This window comes from Trachymyrmex septentrionalis, unplaced genomic scaffold (assembly GCF_001594115.1).
Source record: "Trachymyrmex septentrionalis isolate Tsep2-gDNA-1 unplaced genomic scaffold, Tsep1.0 scaffold60, whole genome shotgun sequence".
Lineage (NCBI taxonomy): Eukaryota > Metazoa > Arthropoda > Insecta > Hymenoptera > Formicidae > Trachymyrmex > Trachymyrmex septentrionalis.
In genome coordinates, this window is record NW_017305779.1 from 1,515,701 (window position 1) to 1,542,665 (window position 26,965).

General features: G+C 29.3%; 3 protein-coding genes across 3 annotated transcripts in view; all 3 read right to left on the minus strand.

Annotated features, from left to right (window-relative positions):
- Positions 1–834, minus strand: part of LOC108752416 (odorant receptor 67c-like) — a 1,712-nt gene extending 878 nt beyond the window's left edge. The window contains exons 1-2 of the mRNA XM_018493215.1: positions 712–834; positions 54–281 (exon numbers count right to left, since the gene is read on the minus strand). Of these exons, the coding sequence (XP_018348717.1) occupies positions 54–281; positions 712–834 (351 nt within the window). The remainder of the gene's footprint in view (positions 1–53; positions 282–711) is intronic.
- A 5,502-nt stretch (positions 835–6,336) lies between these two features.
- Positions 6,337–8,299, minus strand: LOC108752417 (odorant receptor 22c-like). The gene is made up of 5 exons (XM_018493217.1): positions 8,177–8,299; positions 7,123–7,353; positions 6,872–6,985; positions 6,620–6,775; positions 6,337–6,387 (listed from the first exon to the last, which is right to left on the minus strand). Exons 1-5 carry the CDS (start codon positions 8,297–8,299, stop codon positions 6,337–6,339), a joined length of 675 nt encoding a protein of 224 aa, XP_018348719.1.
- A 924-nt stretch (positions 8,300–9,223) lies between these two features.
- On the minus strand, positions 9,224–25,823 carry LOC108752378. The gene is given in 14 exon segments (XM_018493180.1): positions 9,224–9,315; positions 13,613–13,772; positions 14,130–14,360; positions 14,808–15,003; positions 15,092–15,156; positions 20,537–20,692; positions 20,767–20,880; positions 21,357–21,708; positions 22,199–22,282; positions 22,284–22,370; positions 23,717–23,877; positions 23,954–24,067; positions 24,763–25,114; positions 25,570–25,823. Coding segments are annotated over 14 exon segments (2,418 nt in total).
- Positions 25,824–26,965: the final 1,142 nt, after the last annotated feature.

Here is a 26,965-nt window from a genome sequence, read left to right on the forward strand (position 1 = left end):
CTATAATGTATATTCCTCTTTACCATAGAATTACACAAAAATATAATACTTACCGCGACAATTGTAAAACCCAAGCAACAAATAATTAACGAATCCGATACGAACAATACCATAGCGATATATGAATACAAATCTTCAATGTACTTTGAAAACGTAATGATTTTCTGGTGTTCTCTAATTGCTTCTTTTGTCTCAAAATGTCTTGGATTTTTGCCATTCTTCGGAAAAATTTCCTTCAAGTTCTCGCGAAGAATATCGATTTGGCCTCCTATATGCAGTATCTGAAATATACATTATTTTTAATTGTCATATTGAAATGAAAGTTGCGAAAAAAAGATTTGTAATCATGTAAAAAAAAGCGTCAAAGTTGAAATAATTAAATGTTGGAATATAATTTTATACGTAATTTATTTTAAATATATGCTTTAAAAGACTACACGCCAATTACTTTCAAATTTCGAATAAATTATTTAATAAATTTCTAGATTAAATACATATCCTGCATATAATCTTTTAAAATTTTATAATCAACATAAGTTAAGACTTCCATAACCTATTTTTGATAATGTAAGACAATACATATACATTCAATCAATAAGCTGATATCAATTGATTGATCAATAAAAATCAAGATTAATTTTAATGAATAGTAGAAATAATAAATAATATAATTAATGACAATAATAATACTTTTAGGACAGCAAGACTCACCAGATTTATAAGCAGGGCATTCAACAAGCAGTTTGCATCGGCACATAACAACGAAAAAAAGAATTGAGCAATTATGATTAATTCGTATACGAATCTTTGATTAGCGTCAAACGGTAGATCCATATCTATAATAAGCAATCGTGTAGAAATGTTGGAAGCTATGTTGTCATTCGCATTTAGGAAAATCTTGCTACTCATAAGAAGCACAGTTGTCGAATAAAGAATCACCGTCATATTAACAAAGCGCTGTGACAGTTTGGCATTGCATATCGTGAATATATTAAATTTCGTGTCAAAACATTTTTCCCAATCAATTGCCATCATTGTTAATATTCTGTTGAACGTTCTACGAACAGTTTTCAATGGTCATAATCGTGATAACAACCGCAATAAAGCGTTATGCAAACCATCGATGAAAAATTTATCATTGCGCAATAAATTTATAGATATGTGTCCTCTTATTTTTTTTATCGCGTAGTTAATTTATTATAGCAATTTGTCTTTAATTTAATTTCGTTTATATTTGTAATTATCAAATAATTTATTTTACAGACCACGTGGTAATTGTTGAATTGAGAGGCAATTTTATATTTATTTAACTAAATGGCTAAATGGTATAATTAATTATAATTAAATAAAATAATCTGTAAAATAAATTTTTCACCGATCTGACAGTGCATATCAATATATGTTTCACCGATCTCGCTTATCTCACCGCTGTTTACACCAAAAAATGACAAGTTTAATTAAAAATATTGTATACGTCATTGTTGAACCCAAAATATGCATTATCTCGGTAAACTCGATCAAATCGAAATGTATTATGATATATCGATATTGTAAAACTTGCTCGATTATGATCAAGACAGTCCAGAGTAGTCTACACAACAAAGCACACGACATATTCGGCCAAATGCCAAAAATTCGGAACCAAATTTCTATAGCTGGGCTAACAGTATTTCTTACTTTCATATTTCTATTATTATTTTCTTATTATTATACACTGTTAATATGCATCGATTCCGAGAAGAGAATGTTTACAAGAAGCACAGTGTTACAAGAAACACTTGATCGATCGTATGATGTGCACGTATAGTGTCTTTATACAAACAGAGCTTGAAAGAGACCGGGAGTGATGGGTACTCTTCCATGAGCCACGGCTTATTAAATATTTTGATCGGAACGTACACATATTGCGTACACTATTGTGGATAAAAAATAAAAGTTTTCAGGTGGACAACCCTCTCAAATTCTCGAGTGAAATAGCAGGCAGTGCATTATTTCCTTTAAAAATTCAAGTGACAGCAGATAGCAACCGTGGCACGTGCAAACGTAGACAGAATATAATATTAAAACCATGTTCGGTGACCATAAGAAAAGTTTTGTATTTCCGTAAATAGGGGAGAATTTTTTGAAGAAGAAGAAAGATGGAATAAGCAAAAGAGAGATTTCTTTTTCTGAGATTTTATTTTCTCAATATCAAAGAATATTCTTCCTCGTACATTACGATAAGTGTATGGCCAGCACTACCCTCAAATATATAAATTGCACAATTTTGGATAAAACTCTGAAAAAACTGTGAAAAAAGTAAGTCAGGAAGACGAGAAAGCAAAGTGCTGATAAAGTTTTATATTTGAGTAGCAACGGAGTCGAGCGAAAACGGAATAACAAAGTTACTCGTGAACGACAAGTATTGTACAAGTTATAAAAAAAAAGATTATAAAATGTGAAGATCTTACGTTAATCTTTCAGAAAAGATTGTTTATAGTATAATAGTCATAATAGTCATTACAATATCATTAAAGCATTAATAAAACTCTGAAGAAACATTTGATTATGTAATAAGAAGGAATATTTGTAACGTTTTTTTTTTTTTTTTAATTTTTTATTTTACATATAAAAGAAAAAATAAATAATTTAATTATATTAAAAGTAAATACAATATATATATATTATTTAAAGTATTGTATGAAATAACAATGATAATAATTTTTTTGTACTGTGTTATATTTTTTTATTATTTATTTCTTATGATACTTACAATAAAATAATATTCTCTCTCCTTATATTAAAACAATTAACAAATTACAAATGGGCCTTTAGGAATCGGCGCCGTAATAATTGCTCGTTTATTTCGATTGATCTAAAACAATCCTCTATAAATAATATATTTGTCGAAAGTTTCAGCTTCTAGCCTTCATCAGCGCATGTATTACATAAAATCCACAAAAATCTTTATTCTGTGGTTACACATCAAATTTCCTATAACCAGTTACTAAGCTGGATAGTCAACGGTATTTGGTCTTAAATATAATAAATAAATATTAAAATCGAAAAATATTAAAAAATTTACAGGAATTGCTGTGGAGATTCCCCGCAGGAGTACGTCAAATACAAATTAGTCCTAACACTATAGTTGTTGTAATGCAAATGCTTTTTCTTGAATTGAAATTTAAGACGAAATTACGATAATTAAATAAATATAATACATATTATATAAGTCGATGATGTTCATGCTGCGGTGTCAATCGTCGTAATAAAAATGTATTATTTTTAGCTATAGGCTTTTTAGTGATCGGTCAAATAACAAAAATATGAAGAACTAAGTAACTCAGTGTCTTTGTTTAAATTAATACCATTCTTTTGTCGCTTGATAATCTAATATTAGTTTTTTATTGCAGTTACGTTCTGTGTCTAATATTTAAACATTATTCTACTCAAAAACATGATGTGACGTGTCCTATGATTCGTGACAACTGAAGGAGTGGTTTTATTTTGATTGATGTCATTTTTGTATTCGGAAATCTTTGTTTTTATTTGTCCATATGTTTGTCCAACATAAGACATATCATATTTTTGACTCTAATATTCATTTATATTATATTTAAAGTTAAATATCATTGACCATCCAGCTTATTTCATAATCTTATTACCATAACTGATTATGGGAAATTTGATGTCGGAGTGTGATCACAGGATGAAGATTTTTATGGATTTTATGTAATACATTCACTAACAAAGATTAGAAGTTAGCCGAAATGTTCAACAAATATATTATTTACAGAGGATTGTTTTAGATCAATCGAAATAAACGTGCAATTATTACAGCTCTAATTCCTAAAGGCTCATTTGTAATTTATTAATTATCTCTTATGGTTTTACATTATTACTTCAATTTTTATTTTAATTATTATTTTGATTTTATATTATAACTTGCATGGAATTATCACGATTTAATTATCTAATTTATATAGTTCTCTATACATTAAAGAAGGCGAGAAAATAAATTTGATGGTAAATTTCACATATTTGGATTATTTTGAATACTTTACTAGAAAGTGAAAAATGATGATACTTTACTTTAAAGTGGAAAATGATAAAGATGCATTTTAGTCAATGTATATATTATATTTTAATGTATATTAATCAATGCATTCTCATAATTTATATAGCTTTTTCCAATAAAATCTGTTATAATATATATCGAGATTAAATGAAGCAACATAGACAATTAAGAATTAGCATTAAGTTCATTTTAAAACAAGTACAAATATTAAATTTACTGTGGATATAAGTAAAGATATATAAGTTTATTAAAATTAGCATAAGAAAAAATAGAAGATATATAGAATACAGAGAAAGTCACTTTTGAGAACAAATGCATCGTTAGGATAGTCGAATTACAAGAGACTCTAGTTAAATTATTTTTTTTCAGAGATGATGAATATTTACAAAATATATAAAAATAAACTGTAGCTATAAAGAAATTAAAAGATTTTTTAATTATTATTAGCTAAATACAATTTTAACTTGTACGTGCGTACACCTTTTTTCTACAAAGTATTCCAATTATGGCGATAAATAATCTTAAAGGATTTAAATTGATCAATAAATTTTTTATCAACGCAATAATTTCAAATTTAAATTTTAACTTCCAGAATTGAGTTCAACATAAGTTTTATCTATATCGAGAATTTATGACAAACACATACTATTTTAACGATATTTACTTTATGTAAAATTATCTCAAAATTTTACAATAAATTTTAAGAATTACCAACATTATGATTAAAATATTTAATACATGAGTTGAATACGTTTGTGTTAAAAAGTGAAAAAATTGTTCAATTAAGAGCTTGTGCACGGATGAGTTGCTATCGAAAAAAAATTCCATTCTCAGAATAAATACCTAAATGACAGCAATTAATGTATTAAAGTTATCACCTTCAATATTGAACAAAATTACGCTGAGACTATAAGTCACTTACGATGGCCACGTGAAGACCGATAATTGATTTCGAAACGCGATGTGACATATTAGCGATGTCCGTCGTCGTGTGAATGCTGAACGGATCTCTGCTTTCTGTTTAATCCACAGCTATCATCAAGATATAATCACGAGACTTTCTGTACGAGAAAAAAACTAAATAATTTCGCAATTCTGAATAATTTTATAAAATAATACTTTATCATTTAATACTTGTATTGCATGAAAAAGAAGCACTTATAGAGAAGCACACTTATAGAGTCATCAGACTAATTCATTGTTAGGTCTAGAAGATGGTTAATTAGAAGAGCAATAAGCTGTGCACTTAATCAATCTGCACTTAACACTTAAAAAATATTTATTTAATATTTTTATATTAAATAAATATTTAAAAACCGTTTTAAAAACATTGTTTGTTTGATTGGGAAAGAACTGCTCAACTTATTCATCAATCCATCATTAATGCGATGACGCAATGCAAAGTAAATATACCGATAGACTTTAACAATAAATAATTCAGCAAAACAAAATAATTTATGCAAAATGGCACATTACGTCAAACCAGATGCCAAAGATGACGAACAACGAATTTTATAAAGAAACTTACTCGAAGCAGTCATTTGCATAATTGCGAGAACAGAGAATTCTCTATCAACTTACAAAGCATCAAATATTGACAGGGCATATGTATTTTTTTGATTGAAGTATCGTGAAATAACCTGCTGAAAACTGAAACACAAAAACATTTTGCACGTAATTGACAGAGAGCGATAAATTATTAAAAAATTTCTTTGATACCATACATAAGATACACAATTATAGATTTACGTTTACAAAACTGTAAAGAGAAATATAAAGTTTACAAAATTTGTTCTCCCGTTGTCGCTTCACTTCTCTTTTTCTTTCTCGATACGATAACAATGACAGTGATGAATTATGAAGATTAAAAACGCCGTGCGAGTATATAATGTTCGACTGGAAGACTGCAAAAAAATATAAGAGGAAAATTGCAGGTGGACTTGCAAAGTGGAGCGAACAATACTAGACAGGAGGAGAAAATAGCATGGGGTTGCATTGTTCGACCACATTTAATAAACACTGCGTATCCCGACATTATCGATCTACTGCCTGACTGTTCGAGCTTATTCTAACTCCCATATGAAATATACATACGTGCAAGTGAACGATACATGCATGTAAGTGTACGCCATGGAAGAAAATGTAACAGGTAACAAGTAATAATAGAACGTCACTTTTGTCACTTATAATTTATGTGCAAATTTTATTGTTACTAATCAAACTACCGGTTGTTAAAAGTAATTAAAAAAATTTTTTAATAGAATGTAGTTTTGCCTCTCTCAATACATTGCAAGGAGGACCGATATATAAGAAGCTGAAGCTTTTAAAATCTGTAAGAGTATTATTATAATTACTATAAAATATTAATGTAAAAAATATAAATATTTAAATTCTACTTGTTACTTCATTTCTTTTAATAATGTATTACAATATAAATATTGCAGCATTTAAAACAGATTTTATCATTATTTAAAACAGATTTTTTTAGGATAATTTTTAGCATAAAATCTGTGCTAAAAAATTTTATATATAAAGCAAGATAACTTGCTGAGATAAACTTACAGTACTATATTGTTCCAAAGACAAATTCATTATCTTTCCTATTGTAATGGTTAATTGATTTTGCGACCTCATTATCAAGGACAATATAATTCGACTGTCTCTAGAATCTGATTCATACCAGTGGGAAGCGTATGCAGCATCTCCGATACTTTTGTTCTATTAAATAATGTATCTTGTAGCTTTTATATACAAAATCAATTACGTAATATTCTGTTATTTGTCGTGAACAATATATTAGTCTCAATATCTAACCTTAGCACTTAAATATTCTCCAGCGAAACAATATACAAACGCTTCCACATTTATAACAACATAAAATAAGAAGTTTTTGGTTATACTTTTCGCAGCATCGGGTTGACCGATCGACTAAAACATTAAGAAACATTCTAAGAGCAATGGAAAAGTGGAAAAGTAATAAATAATTAAGAATACGAATTAGTACTTTTCTAAATTTAATAGTTTTTATATCCTCTGTTTATCATGAAATTATCAAAATTGCTTACCGCAATCATGGTAAAACCTAAGCAGCAAATAATCAGAGTATCTGATACAAACAGCACCATCGCAATATACGTGTACAGATCTTCGATGTGCTCTAAAAATGTTATGATTTTCTGATGCTTCTTGATTATCTTCTTTACCGTAAAATGACCCGGATTACACTTTCCATTCTTCGGAAAAACTTCTTTTAATCCCTCTCGAAGAATATCGATTTGTCCGCCTATATGCAATATCTAAAATATATATTCTTCTCAACAGTTACTTAATAGAAACCGTAATAATAATATTTTGATGCTTGAATTCAATTTAGGCTACACAAAATCTTAAAATCTTCAAAGTTTAAGAAGCAGCATTAGTCGAAATTATCTATTAATTATTTTTATATTATGTAGACAATAAATACATATATGTACAGGTTGCTACCGATACCTACAGAGTAAGTCTGGTTGCCTATCTGCCAATGGGCAGAGAAACGCGTTACTGATAATGAGGAATAAGATTAGATCACAAGTCCGGCGGAGAATAAGACAAGAGAAATTGAATTTTACATTCTGGTATAGTGTAAAATTCAATAATATGATATAAAATATGTATTTAATAATATAAATAATATCTGACTTAATCTAGTATAAATTAAATTTAATAAATTTCTTTCTCACCGAACTTGCGATCTAATCTTATTCCGCATTAACAGTAAAACCCCCTGTCCACAGGCAGATAGGCAACCCGATTATCTGTAGATAATCTGTAGATTGATCTGTAGATATCGGCAGCACCCTATACAGTGGATCATAGAAAAGTTGTAACATTTTTTTTGGATTTCGGAACTCAATCTTGTTTGTAGAGTGTTTTAACCCAAATGATTAGACAAATAATAAAAAACCAATCTCTCCAGTAAGAGCAGACTGTATTTAGAAATCAATCGAAAAAAAGTATGCATTGTTTCTGTGATCCACTGTATATTCCAATTGACATCAATTGAATGGTTAATAAAATTTCAAGAAATTGATTTCTACGGACAGCGATAATATATCTTTTACGTCCTGCAAAACTTACCAGATTTATCAGTAGAGCATTTATTAAACAGTTTGCGTCTGCACAAAATAGCAAATTAACAAATTGAATAATTATAACTGATTCATATACAAATCTTTGATTAGCGTCAAATGGTAGATCCATCTCTAGAATGAGCAACCGTGTGGACATGTTGGAAGCGTTGCTGTCATCCACGTGCTTTACAAAAATCTTGCTACTAAAAAAAATTATAGTTGTCGAATAAAGAATTACCGTCAGGTTAGCGAACCGTTGCGACAGTTTGGCATTGCATGTCGTGAACATACTGAATTTCGTGCCAGAATATTTTTCCAAGTCAACCGACATCATTATTAATATCCTGTTGAAAGTTCTAAAAATGATTTTTATTGATCGTGACAACGGCCGCAATGAAGCGTTATGTAAACCATCGATGAAAAATTTATCGTTATACAATGACTTCATCGATGCGTGTTTGCTTTTATTTCTCTTTTACATATATAAAATAATTAATTTATTATAGCAACTTATTTTAAATTTTGCTTTATTATATTCTTCAAGTTTGCAATTGCTAAATAGCTCATTTTATTTGTCAGAGTAATTATTAAATACAGTTAGATCACTAACTTAATGTGTCTGAATAATGTATAATTAAATATAATTAAAATAAATAATATTTAAAACAAATTTTTCACTGATAGGCATATTACTATGAACTTCACTGCTGCGTATCTCACCGCTGTTTACACCATAAAATGACAAGTTTAATTAATAATATCGTATATGTCATTGCTGAACCCAAAATATGCATTAACTCGGAAAACTCAATCAAATGGAAACGCATTAGGATATATCGATATTGAAAAATTTGTTCGATTATGATCGAGACAGTCCAAAATAATCTACACAAAGAAACACACGACATATTCGGCCAAATGCCAAAAATTCGAAACCAAATTTCTATCACTTTGCTAACAGTATTCTTTATTTTCATATTTTTTATATTATTATTTTCCTATTATTTTACACTGTTTACACGTATTGATTCCGCGGACGGAATTTTTAACGGTGTTATAAATAACATTTAATTAAATATTTGATGTGTATGATGTAGTGTCTCTGTACATACTGAGAGCTTAGAAGAAAGCATAAGTGATAGCACCCTCCTATAAAGCAAAGCTTATTAAATATTTTGATCGCAACTTGCATAAACTGTGCAGCATTGTCGATAAGAAAAAAAGAAGTTTTCGGGTAGTTGACCTTATCTTTCTTAAATTCTCGGGCGAAACAGCGAAGTATAGCGCAGTATATTATTTTCTTTAAAAATTCAAGCAACAGACAGAATAGACAACAACATGCAAATATACAAAGGACAATAAACTTCGGTGACTATAAGAAAAGTTTTGTGTTTCCGTAAATGGGGGAGAATTTTTTAAAGAAAAAAGAAATGTGTAGAGAGGCGTTTTCCTTTCGAAGATTTTATTTCCTTGATATCAAAAGATATTTTTCCTCGCAAATTATAGTAAGTGCGACTGCAATCGCAACTTGTTCTCCTGAAATATGTAAATCGAACGATTTTGAATGAAACTCTTGTGAATATCAGATACATGTTGCACGGAATAATCATGAAAAAGTAAACTAGAAGCAGAAGATTGAAATGCTGAGTAAAGTTTTATGTTCTAGTAGCAATGACGTGGCGGCGTTCCTGGTAAATGATAAGCAAAGCTTATGAGTTGTAAAAAACATTGTAACATGCAAAAAGGTCACATTAATTTTTCAGAAAAGACTGTTTAGACATTATAATTTCACTTAAACGTTACAAAAATTTTAAGCAATATTTGATTATACGAAAAAGAGGTGGAAAAAGAAATAATTTTATTTGATTATATTAGAAATAATTGCCATATTATTCAAAGTATTATACAAAAATAACAATAATTATAATTTGTTTAATACTGTTACTAGAGATTTTTTTTTTATTTTTTATAATTTTATATACTTTAGTTTAATATTTTAGTTTAATATTTAGTGCTAGATTAGAAAATAATCGTTTTCTTATGCGATAACCTAAGATTGATTCACCGTTGACAGGTCTAGATGATATAATCAATTTGAAGAAATGGACTGTACCTTAAAAAGTTACTTAAATTATTAATCAAATCCACAGTTTATTGATGCGATTGTGCAATACAAAGTAAGCATAATGACAATTTTGAATTACAATTAATGTGACAAACCGGGACCATACATGCAAAGTAATACATAGGTACACGACACGTCTTGATATCAAAGAAGACCAATTCTATTGACAAACTCACTGTACTCATAATGGACATTTTATAATTGAAAAAAGCTTATTTATCACATTCTCTTCCCCAAAATAAATGTTTGCAGGCTCTATATGTTTGATCAAGAAGAATCTTGTGAAGCAATCTCGTGAAGCTTATTAAAAGTTATAACGCTAAAGCGCATTACATGCAATTGATTGAGAGGAATTTATCATTAAATATACTTTTGATACCAAACATAAATACTCAATTAAAGCTACGATTACGGTATTGTAAAAAGGAACAGAAAGTATAGAGAATTTTTCCCCTTTTGTTTGTTTTCTCTCTCCCTTTTGTTCATTTCTCTATTTTATTTATGACAGGATATCAAGATAGCACCAAATTATGAAACTTAAAAATGCAAACCGCCATGCGAACAGCAAGTACACACAATATATTCGAATGGAGTACCGTTGGAAAATAAAAATAAAATTTAATTTTCAAAAATAACAAAGTGCGAACAATATTAGTTGCGGGAGGGGAAAGCAACACGTGATTATATTGTTAGACATTATTTAATAAACATTGCGTATCTTGGGTTATTAATCCATTACCTGACATTCTCGAATGTATAATTCTCTCGATTAATGCATACAAGTGTGCAATAAATGAAAGAAAATGGTAAGTAATTCTGCAATGGTTTTTGTTACTATTAATGTACCTGTACATTTTTTTGTAACTAAATAACTATTAACAACAACTGTTAACAATCAATGTAAATAGAATGTAATTTCGCTTCAATACATTGCAAGTAGGACGGATATATAGGAGACGGAAGCTTTTATAATCTGTAAGAATAATATTTGATTATTATAAAATGTAAATATATGTAGAAATTTAATATTTAAATTCAATGTTTGTGTAAACAAAATGTTTTGTTTAGTATTTGAGAGAGAGAGAGAGAGAGAGAGAGAGAGAGATTAGTCGAGTCTAGAGGTGAATTGTAACACATGCAAATATTTTAATAATCAAAAGGTATATATCTATGCTTGCACAGACAGGGCAGAAACAAAGACTACACTAATTTGTACTCAGCTGCCAAACACACGTATGTTTTTCGTATAACACAAATGAAGTTAGGTAACTGTTATTTTTAGTCTACGTGATAATTGAAATAATTGATAAGCATCATATGATTATTAAAATAAGTCAACGATATATTACATAATTTTAATGTTCAAATTACTACCTTTACAGTTTTTAGTCATAAAATATATTTCATTGTGGAAAATAAATATTCCGTATTTAGTGGAGATCTTAAGGAGTACCCTTACCAAGCGATACGACACAATATTCCAGTTTTCAAATTTCTTTTAGTCTGGTCCATAATTGCATTACAATCATGACAAGAGATCTTATATACTACTTCTTGATGCGATATATAATCTAAAACATCTTTACCACGAGTGATGTACTTTTGTAAGGTAAAAGGTTAGGGATGGTAAAGGTTGTTCTTCTATTAATGCCATATGCGATCGGAATAAAAGATTCGGAGATGGTTCTGTATAAGGTATTGTAAAATACCAATCATCAGATGTAATTTCTTTGTTGTCCCGTGTGGCAAAGTTGACATATATGGGCCAGATTAAAAGAAAATTGAAAACTAGAATAAACATGCAAATAAAATTAATAAAAGGACTAATTTCCAATCACCGCTTAAAATATGATCATAATTTTAAATGAGATAAGGCTAAGATATTAGATAATAAACCATCTTATAGTAAAACATTGATTTCAGAGATGGTTCACATAAAAAAACAACATAATGGATTGAATAGGCAGAGTGACACGGAATCTCTGATTCGTACCCGATCTTACAATCATTATCCCCTTCCTAATTGGTCTCCTTTCTTTCTTTCCACATACGTTTCTTCTTCTACTACATTTCTTTTAATATAATACTTTTGCTTTTATTCTGTAATCATTGGTTGTTGAATATTTTAAAAGTAACGTTCTTAACATGATTTATTCTATATTAATATTGTTGTGGATTGTAAACTTTTTGCAATTTATAATTACTGGACACTTAAAGGTACAAATAAGTTATAGTTGAGATGAATTCAAATTATACAATTGCTTAGTCAACAATTAATTCAATATAGATACGGAATCACAAAATTGCAATGAGAGAACTATCCTTTGTCTTTTAATCATAAAATTGCATTACTGTTTATACTAATTGAAGTATAGAGAAGAATATAGAACATCAGAGACATGGATGTGAAATATTCTAAGAAGAACGATTAAATTTTCGTAACAGAACATAAAATTTGAAGAGGAATACATTACTAAACTGCTATATTTATATCGACAATCAAATTACAAAGTTTGTGTTCTTTAAAGATTGTACACTGAAGATGACTCATTAAAATGTACGTTATTATGTACTTATATTTTATGATTATTCTTATGTACTTTTAGTTATTAAATTTTAAGTTGATTTCTAACAATTATCATCTAGCTGTGATCCGTAGCCTTTAATTCTAATAAATATAAGAAGAAAATTGTAGGAACTTGCAAAGTGGAGCGAACAATACCAGGCAGGAGAAAATAGCACGGGGTTGCATTGTTCGACCACATTTAATAAACACTGCGGATCCTGACATTATGGATCTACTGCCTGCCTGCCCAAGCTTATTCTAACTTCTGTATAAAACACACACATGCGTGCAAATGAATGATGCATACATGCATGTAAATGTATGACATGGAAGAAAATGTAACAGGTAACAAGTAATAATAGAACTTCATTTTTGTCACTTTTAATTTATGTTACTACTAATTTTGTTATTACTAATCAAACTACCAGTTGTTAAAAGTAATTAAAAAAATTTTTTTTAATAGAATGTAGTTTTGCCTCTCTCAATCCATTGCAAGAAGAACTGATATATAAGAAGCTGAAGCTTTTACAATCTGTAAGAATATTATTATAATTATTATAAAATATTAATGTAAAAAGTGTAAATATTTAAATTCTACTTGTTACTTCATTTCTTTTAATATTATATTACAATATAAATATTGCAGCAAATTTTGTTTGTTATTTAAAACAGATTTTTTAAAAATAATTTCTAGCATAAAATCTGTGCTGAAAAGTTTTATATATAAAGCAAGATAACTTGCTGAGATAAACTTACAGTACTATATTGTTCCAAAGACAAATTCATTATCTTTCCTATTGTAATGGTTAATTGATTTTGCGACCTCATTATCAAGGACAATATAGTTCGACTGTCTCTAGAATCTGACTCGTACCAGAGGGAAGCGTACGCAGCATCTCCGATACTTTTGCTCTATTAAATAATGGTTCTTGTAGCTTTTATATATAAAATCAATTACGTAATATTCTGCTATTTGTCGTGAACAATATATTGATCCGAATATCTAACCTTAGCGCTCAAATATTCTCCAGCGAAACAATATACAAACGCTTCCACATTTATAACGACATAAAATAAGAAATTTCTGATTATACTTTTCGTAGCATTGGGTTGACCGATCGACTGGAATATTAAGAAACGTCCGAAAAGCAATGGAAAGGTGGGAAAGTAATAAATAATTAAAGATATGAAAGTGCTCTCCTAATCTACATAAATTCAACAGTGGTTTTATGTCCTTTGTTTATCATGAAATTAATCAAAATTGCTTACCGCAACAATTGTAAAACCTAAGCAGCAGATAATCAGAGTATCTGATACGAATAGCACCATCGCAATATACGTGTACAGATCTTCGATGTGCTCTGAAAATGTGATGATTTTCTGATGCTTCTTGATTATCTTCTTTATCGTGAAATGACTCAGGTTACACTTTCCATTCTTCGGAAAAACTTCCTTTAATCCCTCTCGAAGAATATCGATTTGTCCGCCTATATGCAATATCTAAAATGTATAATTCTTCTCAACAGTCACTTAATGGCAATTATAAAAAAATTATTTTAATGCTTGAATTCAATTTAAAATACACAAAATCTTAAAATCTTCAAAATTTAAGAAGCAACATAAGTCGAAATTATCTATTAACTATTTTTAATCATGTAGACAATAAATACATATATGTACAGTGGGTCATAGAAAAGTTGCAACATTTTTTTTCAATAGGTTTTAGAACTCAGTCTTGTATAGCGTTTGAGCGTAAATGATTAGACACGTAAAAAAGAACCAATCTCTTCGGTGAGAGACTGTATTTAGAAATCAATCGAAAAAAAGCATCCTTTCTGTGATTTATTGTATATTCCAATTGACATCAAATTGATTGGTTAATAAAATTTTAAGAAATTAACTTTGACGGACAATGATAATATGTCTTTTACATTCTGCGAAACTTACCAGATTTATGAGTAGAGCATTTATTAAACAGTTTGCGTCGGCACACAATAGCAAATTAACAAATTGAATAATTACGACTGATTCATATACGAATCTTTGATTAGCGTCAAATGGTAGATCCATCTCTAGAATGAGCAACCGTGTGGACATGTTGGAAGCGTTGCTGTCATCCACGTGCTTTACGAAAATCTTGCTACTAAAAAAAATTACAGCTGTCGAATAAAGAATTACTGTGATGTTAGCGAAACGTTGCGACAGTTGGGCATTGCATGTCGCGAACATACTGAATTTTGTGCCAGAATATTTTTCCCAGTCGATCATCATCATTGTTAATATCCTGTTGAAAGTTCTAGAAATAATTTTTATTGGTCATAATCGTGACAACGGTCGCAATGAATGTCGTTACGCGAACCATCGATGAAAAATTTATTGTTGTACAATAACTTCGTTGATGTTTTTATTTTCTTTTTGTATATAGTAATTAATTTATTACAGTAATTTATTTTAAATTTTGCTTTATTATATTCTTCAAGTTTGCAATTGCTAAATAGCTCATTTTATTTGTCAGAGTAATTATTAAATACAGTTAGATCACTAACTTAATGTGTCTGAATAATGTATAATTAAATATAATTAAAATAAATAATATTTAAAACAAATTTTTCACTGATAGTGCATATTACTATGAACTTCACTGCTGCTATCTCACCGCTGTTTACACCAAAAAATGAGAAGTTTAATTAAAAATATTGTATACGTCATTGTTGAACCCAAAATATGCATTATCTCGGAAAACTCAATCAAATGGAAACGCATTAGGATATATCGGTATTGAAAAATTTGCTCGATTATGATCGAGACAGTCCAGAATAGTCTACACAAAGAAACACATGACATATTCGGCCAAATGCCAAAAATTCGAAGCAAAATTTCTATCACTTTGCTAACAGTATTCTTTATTTTCATATTTTTGATATTATTATTTTCCTATTTTACACTGTTCACATGTATTGATTCCGACAAGGGAATTTTTAACGGGGTTGTGAATGACATCTAATTAATTATTTGATGTGTATGATGTAGTATCTCTATACATACTGAGAGCTTAGAAGAATACGTGATAGCACCCTCCTATAAAACAAAGCTTATTAAATATTTTGATCGCAACTTGTACAGATTGTGTGCAGTATTGTCGATAAAAAAAAAAAGTTTACGGGTAGTCGACCTTATCTGTCAAATTCTCGGACGGAATAGTAAAGTATGGCGCAATGCGTTATTTTCTTTAAAAATTCAAGCAACAGACAGGATAGATAACAACATAGCAAACGTACAAAGGACATTAAACCTCGGTGACTATAAGAAAAGTTTTGTGTTTCCGCAAATGAAGGAGAATTTTTTGAAGAAAAAAGAAGCATAAGAGAGAAGCGTTTCTTTTTCGAAGATTTTATTTCCTTGATATTGAAAGATATTTTTCCTCGCAAATTATGAGGAGCGCGATTGCGTTCGCAACTTGTTCTCCTAAAATATGTAAATCGCACGATTTTGGATGAAACTCTTGTGCATATCAAATACATGTTGCACGCAATAATAATGAAAAAGTAAACTAGAAGCAGAAGAGGGAGATCGAAATGCTGAATGAAGTTTTATATTCTAGTAACAATGGCGCCGCGTTCCTGACAAATAATAAGCAAAGCTTATAAGTTGTAAAAAACATTGTAAAATGCAAAAAGCTCACGTTAATTTTTTAGAAAAGTTTGTTTAGGCATTATAATTTTACGTGAAAATTTTACGTATAAAAATTTTAAGTAATATTTGATTATAAGAAAAAAAAGTGGTGAAAGAAATAATTTTATTTGATTATGTTAGAAATAATTGCAATATTATATTCAAAGTATATATATATATCTCATACAGAAATAACAATAATTATATAATTTCTTTAATACACTGTTATAAAGATTTTTTATTTTTTATGTTTTATGATTTTATATATTTAATTTAATATTTAGTACTAGGTATAGAAAATAGTCGTTTACTGTGCAATAAGGTTGATTTACTGTTGATAGATCTAGAAGATATAATAAATTTGGAGAAATAGGCTGTACGTGTATGACTGTCAAACACACATATGTTTTTCGTATAACACAAATGAAATTATTAGGTAAGTTGTTTTTAGTCTACGTGATGATTGAAATAATTAATAAGCATCAGATATGTTTTTTAAAATAAGTCAATAGTATATTAATAATAATTTTAACGTTTAAATTATTATCTTATTTACAGTTTTTTAGTCATAAAAAATATTTTATTGTGAAAAATTAATATTTTATATTTAGTGGGGACCTTGAGGAGTACTCTCACCAAGCGATACGACAAAACAGCTGTTGAGTGGAAAACAGTGGGCAATCGTGTAAGTGTTGAAAACTGCGTTGCATTTCACTTGCTCATCTATGTCACCTTATTCAGGATTTCTCCAACTTAGAAATAACTAAAAGTCACATGGGGCTATACTCGAAATGTTGGGGAGACTATATTTCGGCTATACCAAAAGTTGGCCAAGTTGGATCATGTTTAAGTCCTGAATCAGGTGAGATGGAAACTTGCTAGCGAAATTTGTCCCCTTTTAGGGGGATGCAATTGAAGTAATGAATGATCATAAAGGAATTAATGCTTTTCTGATCTACAACAACACAAATTCAACAATGGTTTCTATAACTTCTGTTTATCATAAAATTAATCAAAGCTGCTTATCGCAACAATAGTGAAACCTAAGCAGCAGGTAATTAGAACATCTGTTACAAATAGCATTATTGCAACATACGTACAAATCTTTGATGTGCTCTGAAAATGTGATGATTTTCTGGTGTTTCTTGGTTAGTTCTTTTACCATAATGATTTAGATTACACTTTTCTTTCTTCGGAAAAAGTTGTTTTAAATCCTCTCAAAGAATATCGATTTGTCCACCTATATGCAATGTCTAAAATATACATTTTTCTCAACAGTTACTTCTTGGAAACCGTGAAAAAAATATTTTAATGCTTAAATTCAATTTACACAAAATCTTAAAAACTTCAAAATTTAAGAAGCAATATAAATCAAAATTGTCTATTAACTATTTTTTATCATATAGACAATAAACACATGTATGTACAGTAGCTCACAGAAAGGTTGCAACACTTTCTTTCGATGGGATTCGGAATTTAGTCTTGCTTGTAGAGCGATTGAATATGATTATATTTATAAATACGAACCAATCTCTTCGATGAGCAGATTGCATTTAGAAAAAAAAGTATTCTTTCTGTGAACCATTGTACATTCCATCAATTAACATTAATTGATTGGTTAATAAAAATTCAAGAAACTTTTAGATTAATAATTATAATAATATTGTTTGCGTCTCGCAAGACTTACCAGATTTTTTTATGAATATAAAGATTTTAATAAACCGTTTCTATCGGCACACAAATTAACAAATTGATTATAATTGATTCATATACGAATCTTGCTTAGCATTAAACAACAGATCCATCTTAAGAATGAACAATCGTGTAGAAACATTGGAAGCTTTGATGTCATCCACGTGTTTTAGGAAAACCCTGCTACTAAAAAAAATTACAGTTGCCAAATAAAGAATCACTATTATGTTGGCGAAACGCTCCGTTAGTTTAACACTGCATGTCGTAAACGTACTAAATTTTGTGTTAGAATATTTTTTCTAGTTAATTGCTATTATTGTTAATATCTTGTTGAAAGTTCTACAAATTTTTATTGATATAACCGTTATAACGAGTTATACGAATCATCATTAAAAAATTTATTGTTGTTCAGTGCAGTGACTATATCAATGCGTATCTGTTTTTCCTTTTTACGTGCAGTAATTAATTTATTATTACAGTCATTTATTTCAAATTTTTCTTTATTACATTGTTCATATTTGCAATTGTTAAATAATTCATTTTACTTGTCACAGTAATTGTTAAATTTGACATCACTAACTTAATGTGACTGAATAGTGTAGTTAAATATAATTAAATTAAATAATATTTAGAACAAATTTTTCACTGACAGTGCATATTATTATGAGCTATGCATATCTCAGCGCTGTTTATACCAAAAAATGACAAGTTTGATTAAAAATCTCATGTACGGCATTATTGTACCCAAAACAATTATTATCTCAAACAATTCCATCAAACAAAAATGTTTTATGACATATCGATATTGAACAACTTGTTCGAATATGAGCGATACAATCCAAAATAATATACACTACAAAATACATATTTGGCCAAATGTCAAAAATTCGAAAACAAATTTCTATTATTTAGCTGACAGTATTCTATATTTTCACATTTCTAATATTATTATTCTATTATTCTATTATTTTGCACTGTTTATACATATATAGTTTTTAATGAGAGAATTTTTAACGGTGTTATAAATAACATTTAATTAATTATACGACGTGTATGATATAGTGTACAAACTAAGAACTCGGAAGATATCGCGAGTGAGACCCTCCTATGAGGCATGGCTTATCAAATATTTTAATCGCTACATGCACAGATTGCGTGCAGTATTGTCGATAAGAAAAAAAAGTTTCCGGGTAATTAATCCTCTCCCTTTCAAATCTTCGGGAGGAATAGTGGAGTTATGCGTTATTTTCTTTAAAAAATCATGCAGCAGCAGACGAGGCAGACAGCAACATGTAAACATACACCGGACATTAAACCTCAGTGACCACAATAAAAGTTTTATTATTAAGTTGTATTTCTATGAATAGAGAAGTATTTTTTGAAGAAGAGAAGAAATGGAAGCGAAAGGAACGTTTTTTTCCAAGATTTTATTTCCCCAGTATTTATTCTTGCGGAATATGGTAAGTGCGAATGCGTTTGCAACTTATTCTCTTGAAATATGTAAACCGCACAATTTTGGATAAAACTCTTGTGCATATTACGTACATGTTACGTACAATAATCATGAAGAAGTAAGCTAGAAGCAGAAGACGAAGAACGAAATACTGAGCAAAGTTTTAGTAGCAACAATTTCTCGCAAACGACAAGCATAATACTTATGCTAAGCTGTAAAAACATTGGAAAATGCAAAAAGCTTATTTTAATCTTTCAGTAAAGTAGTCTATTTAGACATTATAATATTACTTGAGAATGTTACGAAAATTTAAAATAATATAAGAAGAAATGGAAGAAAAAAATTTCATTGTATTAGAAATAATTGCAATATTATTTAAAATACTACACAAAAATAATAATAATAATTTTCTTGATACTGTTACTATTGAGATTTTTTTATTATTCATTTTATGATTTTATACTATTATTTTATGCTCCTCCTCAACACTATTATGGTACTGTCATAACATTATGTCGATACTCAATTTTTTCAAATATTTAGTTCATCGCTAATAGGACGGAAATATATGATGCCGATATCTTCACAATCTATAATATTATTGATTGTAACGTATTAAGTATTTATATGTATTTTATGTGTATAAATGCATGATATTATAAATATTAATAATAAATTAGTTACACAAAATTAACTTTAAAAACTGTATTGTATTTTTTTTCAATCTTTAATAATTACGTAAAAAATATATTTAGTTTAATGTTAATGTTTTAGTATTAAGAAAGTTTTTTTAATATATTTTATGTAAGCCTGTTGAATCTGTTAAATATCTCTAAAATTTATATCGTAGAAATCTTACACTAGCAAATCGTTCTAAAGAGAGATCCATAATTTTTCCAATTGTAATGGTCAATCGTTTTTGTGATTTTAAGATCATGAACAATATTATTCGTTTTTTTTCGATTGTAATATCGTACCAAAGAGAATTGTAAGCCGCATCTCCAATCAGTTTGCTCTAGAAAGGAAAAATTAATTTTGGATTTTTGTATGTTAATTAAAATCAATTAACAGAGAGCTTACAGCGCTAACCTTGGCATTCAAATATTCACCGGCGAAACAATATATAAATGCCTCGAGATTCATCATAATGTAATAAAGTACTGACCTCACCAAAATTGCTGCTCCGCCAGGTGTACCAATTGACTGTAATCTCGAATGTAGTAATTTAAAAACATTCTGTTTTGTTTTATGATACCGAATAATATATACGCGTAAAATTAAAAATAATTTGATATATACGCAATTATTTTAAATAATCTATATTTTGATAAAATTTGTGATCTATAAAGTGATTTTTCTAACGTTACTCACGGTGATAATAATAAATCTTAGACAGCATATAATGATAATGTCCGACACAACAGCATTAGCGCTATGTATGTACAAAGGTTTTCAATGTTCTCCGAAAATATAATTATCTGTTGATGCTTTGTTATCAATGTTTTTATTGTTATCCCGTTTATAGTATTCATCGTACTTTTGGAAAAAATTTTCAGTAACCAATCGTAAAGGATATCAATTTGACCACCGATGTGTAGTATCTAAAATATTGTCTTATGATAGGAACCACGATCACTACATAATTCTACTTCATTAAATCTGTGGCGCCACGAACTTACTAAAGTGATGATGAGTGAATTTATTGTGGAAATTCCACAGCCGCACGTCATTATATGAAAAAATTCGAGGATCGTAACAAACACGTAAATAGGAAACGTATCAATCTGGAATGGCAGCTTCAACTTCAAGATGTGTTCCCGCGCGGACATGTTCATTCTTTGAACATTACCGATGTTAGCAGCAAGCACGCCGCAGCTGTACAAAGTTACGGCAACCAGTTGAAGACCGATAATCCAATTTGAGATGCGGTGCGAGAGTTTGGCTTTGTTGATCGTGATGCGCAGACTGCAATCAGTTAAAACGCAGTTCTTCCAATCCATGGCCATCATTTGCAATATATCAGAGAATATTCTAAAAAGAATTAGATATGTCAGTTAATATCATTATTTACATTTTTCAGGTAAGTAAATATTACTAACAAATTAAACAATTAAGTAAACTAAATTAAGTTATATGGAAATAATATTATCTACACGTATGTGCCAAGTTGTATCATTTGCACAACACAATAGATTTTATACATAATCTTGTATCTTTCTAATCATTCATATAATTCATTATTTAAATATTCATTATTTAAACATTTTACAAGCTATAATACGAAAAGATAAAGAATTAAATTTATAGTATTTATCTTACTGTTGATTTGCCCACAAAATAGCGAGTCTGATGAATAATAAACTGTATGTCATGGCACTGCTTACACCATCCATAAAATCGGAGAAGCTATCAGTGTAAAAATGTATCGCTACATAATGATATTGAAAGAATTGAACTGCGCCATACATCACAATCCAAAATAATCGAAATAAAACGGTTGATGATAGATATGGCCAGATACCGTAGGCGTGAAGACAGATTTTTACAGGGCGACTGATTGTACTCATCTCCATGTTTTCAACGAAACGGACCGAGAATCACTGAAGGTACGTGTGCCACCAGACATTTTTGCTCGCAGAAAAATCTGGGGAGGCGGAGCTTTCAAGAAAACCGTAGCTTTTGTATCGCTAAACGTCGACCAATCGGACAATTGATAAATATTCTATCACAAACTTTGACGGACCACGTCCGACGATTTCATCGATGATCACAGCTTGGTACGTAAAAAAAGTTAGAGGTACCACTTCTCCCTCGACTCAAGTCGAGTTTCTGACCACAGACAATACTACCGCGTGTCTTCTTTAAAAATGCAACAACCTTGGGAGTGCAGCTTCCATGACCCACCACACGATGCGAAGTTGAAAAGTTTCGCTGTTGGGGGTGTGTAAACGGAGAAAGACATAAACATATCGCCAGGGATTTCTCCGGAACGTTTTTTGCAAAGCATACCAGCTTGTGTTGTAGAAGAAAATTGGAAGAAATAAGACAAAAATGGTAGTACAATTTTTGATTCTTTTTCCATTGTCAAAATATATTATGTCATAAAATATCACCTACTGTAACATTCTACTTCGTATTATTGAGTATAAACTTCTTTCTGATCAAATTAAAAGTATAAATTCAAGATTATGTAGTAAAGAAGAAAAAATACAGTTTGATGAAACACGAACGTTGAATACAAAGTTGTGCGCGACAGTTATAATAATTCAAGAGGATGCAAACTAAAAGTGCCAAGAGAAAGCGAAAGTTTTTCAGTACCACTTTTTCATCGTAGATAAATCAAGATAGGAAAAAGAAACTCGAGTTGATTTTGTCTTAATAATATCTCAAAGAGAGAGAGAGAGAGAGAGAGAGAGAGAGAATATCAAAACAAAAAAGCTTTAATAATAATTTTTGGCCTCGTATTAACGATTATAATAAACCTTTCTTGGGCAAGAGAAAGTACAAATAAAAAGAAACTGGAATAATGTTTTAAACAAATTTTATACATTTATTTTTGTTACTAAATTCTACTTTCGGCAATATTGTTTCATATTCATATTAATTACGAAATTAATATATTATTTATCTTGAATACATTGCTATTAGCACTGACATATATGACAATGATGCCTTTATTACCTAAAATATTATTGTTTATGATCATAATAACATATATACGTAATATTTAAAAATTAAATAATACAATAATATAAGAAAATTTATAATTAAGTAGCATATAAAGTTATAAAATTATGTATAATATAATGGGATGTAAACATCATTATGCCAATATTTACAGTTCAAATTATTATTTAACACGAAGAAATAAGAATAGTTAATTTTCTTTAAACAAATATATGTTATTTTTACATAAGAGAGCAAATTTTTGCTTTAATGTTAATCAAAATCTTCAAAAAAACATATTATAATAAGATATGTTAGAAATATTCAAGTTTCACAGATCGACAAACGCTAAAAGAAATATTATAAGTAAAATCTTACACTGGTAAATCGTTCTAAAGAAAGGTCGATGATTTTTCCACTCGTAATTGTCAATCTTTTTTGCGATCTCAGAATAAGAAACAACACAGTTCGACTTTCTTTGGCTGGAAAATCATACCAGAGAGAATCATACGCCGCACTTCCAATCATTTTGCTCTGAAAAGATAAAATAAGAGATACATTTGATATGCCAGTGAATTAATGAAACTATCATTTTTCTCTTGATGTTGACCTTGGCACTTAGATGTTCACCGCAGAAGCAGTATATAAATGCCTCGACGTTCATTGAGATGTAGAATAATACAGATTTTACCAAAATCGCTGCAGCATTGGGTGTGTCAAGCGACTAAAATTTCCGTACACAAATATAATAATAATTTAGTATGAGTTAGTTGCACATGTATATGATAATTTATTTATACGTCTTAAATATTAATAATTATTACCACTTTTTTTCGACTAGATATGTAATATTCGCAACAATAGGTAACCAAATGTCATTTTAGACATATTACTTACGGTGGCTATAATAAATCCTAAACAACATATGATGATTGTGTCTGATAAGAGCATCATCATTGCGATGTACGTATAAAGCGTCTCGATATTGTCTGCAAATACTATAATGCGCTGGTGCTTTATAATCAATGATTTCATTGTAATTTCATCCACTGAATCCGTCGAATTTTTGGAAAAAACTTTTGTCAACCATTCTCGGAGAATGTCTATTTGACCGCAGATATGAAGTATCTAAGATTTATAGTTTTATAATCTCTTTCTTACGAACATGAAAAATTATTTTTTTTTATTAAACAAATTTTTAATTTAAAAAATTATTTCTTAAAGACATATCACAAAGAAAAATCTAATTTAACAAATTATTTTATATACTTGTAAAATGTTATTGTATTAAAATAAAATGTTTGTATATTTATAATAATTACGATCTTATCTAACATGAAATGTCGAATTAAAAAAATCAAAAGTGTGTAATTTACCTTGTATTTAATTTTGAGTAGGCGCATCATAATTCGAACTTACCAAAGTGACGAGAAGTGAGTTAATAATCGTAATACCGCAGGCGACTAAAAATAGGTGATAAAATTGAACCGTTTGAACAGTTGTATAAATAAAATCTGTACTAATGTTGAATGGGAACTCCATTTTTAGAATAAGTTCTCGCGCATACGGCTCTAATTTCTCGGGACTGTTTGCATTAGCGGCGAGTACGCCGACACTGTAGAAAGTTGCAGAGCCGATTTGCATGCCAACAATCCATCTCGAGCTGCGACGTGCAACATTCGCCATATCCGTCATTATACGTGAGTTATAGCAATTCGAAGTATGAACTTGCCAATCCTCAGACATCATTTGCAATACATCAAAAAATATTCTACGGAAGGTGCACCCTTCGCGTTAATATCTGTTTCATAGTTGTTACAAAATTGAATTAATTTCAAAAAAATTTTATTAAAATATTAGAAAAAACAATTATTTTATTAATATAATATATACTTATGCGTATATTCGCAAATCTTAAACAAATAAGTTAAATAAAATGAGAAATGAATTGATTATTATTCGATACAAAAAGGTTACGCAATTTGCGGGCTATATTTCTATATCTTGATAAATTATTATGCTACGTTTTGTGAACATTAGCATTTAATGATGTATCAAGACACGAAGATGATCAACTGTCAGCGATAACATAGCTTTTTTCAAGAAAATACGAAAGCCTCAAACGCACTGTTATTATAATATTTTTGATGAATAATTTCGGCAAATGTTAATCATCATCAATAATGAAACAGGATTTACGTATGTTATTTTGCAAGTACGTCCTACCGTTGATTAGTCCAAAGAATAATAAGTTTAATGTATAATAGAGAAGATGTCATTGCACTGCTCACTCCGTCCATGTACTCGGAGAAATCGTCCATATGAATGTTCATTACTACGTATCCGTATTGAAAAACTTGGGCCGTGCTTAGCATTATGATCCAGTACAATCTGAACACTATAGTAGACGGTACATAGGGCCATACACCGTAAATGTGAAGACCAAATTTAATCAATCGACTAATCGTAGTCATCCTCATATTTCTCTTTGACGACGCAGAACAAATCAATTGCGATACGTCGTCGAGTAACTTTATTCATACTAAATCTTGTTCACGGGTTGACAACCGAAGGTAACCCATGATTCATGTCATCGATCATTGACCAATCATAACTTATTAAATATTTCTGTTACATTATACAAAAAAAAAGAAGAAACAAACTGAAATTGTTATTTAATGAATATGTGAACGATATAGGCAGGATTCCCTTCTTCCAAACTTTCGATCATGATACAGCTATACACTCTTTTTAAAAATGTAATAGGCAAAGGAAAGGTGGAGCGCAGCTTCCAAGAACTGCTCGCCATGAGGTCGAAAGTTTCACTGTTGGGTATAAACAGAGAAGGACGTAAATATATCTCCGAGGGTATATTTTTCCGGAACGAGCTTTGCGCGAAACTTATAGCTCGTGTTGCAAATAGTCACAAATTGGAAGAAGCACGATGAAGTCGGCAGTACATGCCAGAATGTCTGGCAAAGAACTACGAAGTTTATCGGTTTTGAGTGATCCTGTTTTTACAGACAAAATGTACATATTATAAAATGTTATCTATTGTAATACCTCTCTCTTTTTCTATTTTACGTTACTAAATTTAAACTTCTTTTTGATAAAATGGATATATAAATTTAAGATTACGTAGTAAAGAAAAAAAATTATGTAATAAAAAGAAAAAACCGTTTTGATAAAACGCCAACATCAGATGCGAAATTGTGCACAACAGCTCTCTATGAAAAGTAATTCAAGATTTAAAGATGCAAACTGAAAGTGCCAAGAAAAAGAGAAATTGCAAAAGATTTTCAGTATCGTCTTTTCATCGTAAACAAACAAAAAGCATTAAAAAAAAGAACTCTGGTTGATTTTATCTTAATAGTGGTATTATGAAGGTATTCGTCAAAACAAGAAAAATACTTTATCGTAATTTACTATTATATTATCTTTTTCTTGTGCGACAGAAAGTGCAAATTGTGCGACGAAAATGGAATAATAATAATATTTAGAACAAATCTTATACATTTATTTTTATATTATTAAATTCTACTTTCTGCGCACTATTGTGTTTCATATTATTATTATATATATATATATATATATATATATATATATATATATATTTATAAAT

What these genes read in the sequence shown, in the direction of transcription:
- LOC108752417 (XM_018493217.1), bottom strand. Translation starts at nt 8,299, where the DNA reads ATGGATCTACCATTTGACGCTAATCAAAGATTTGTATATGAATCAGTT. An exon ending in ATGCTCTACTGATAAATCTG is followed by an intron (nt 7,354 to 8,176) that starts GTAAGTTTTGCA and finishes TATATATTTTAG; the next exon opens with ATATTGCATATAGGCGGACA. An exon ending in GAGAATATTTAAGTGCTAAG is followed by an intron (nt 6,776 to 6,871) that starts GTTAGATATTGA and finishes ATTATTTAATAG; the next exon opens with AACAAAAGTATCGGAGATGC.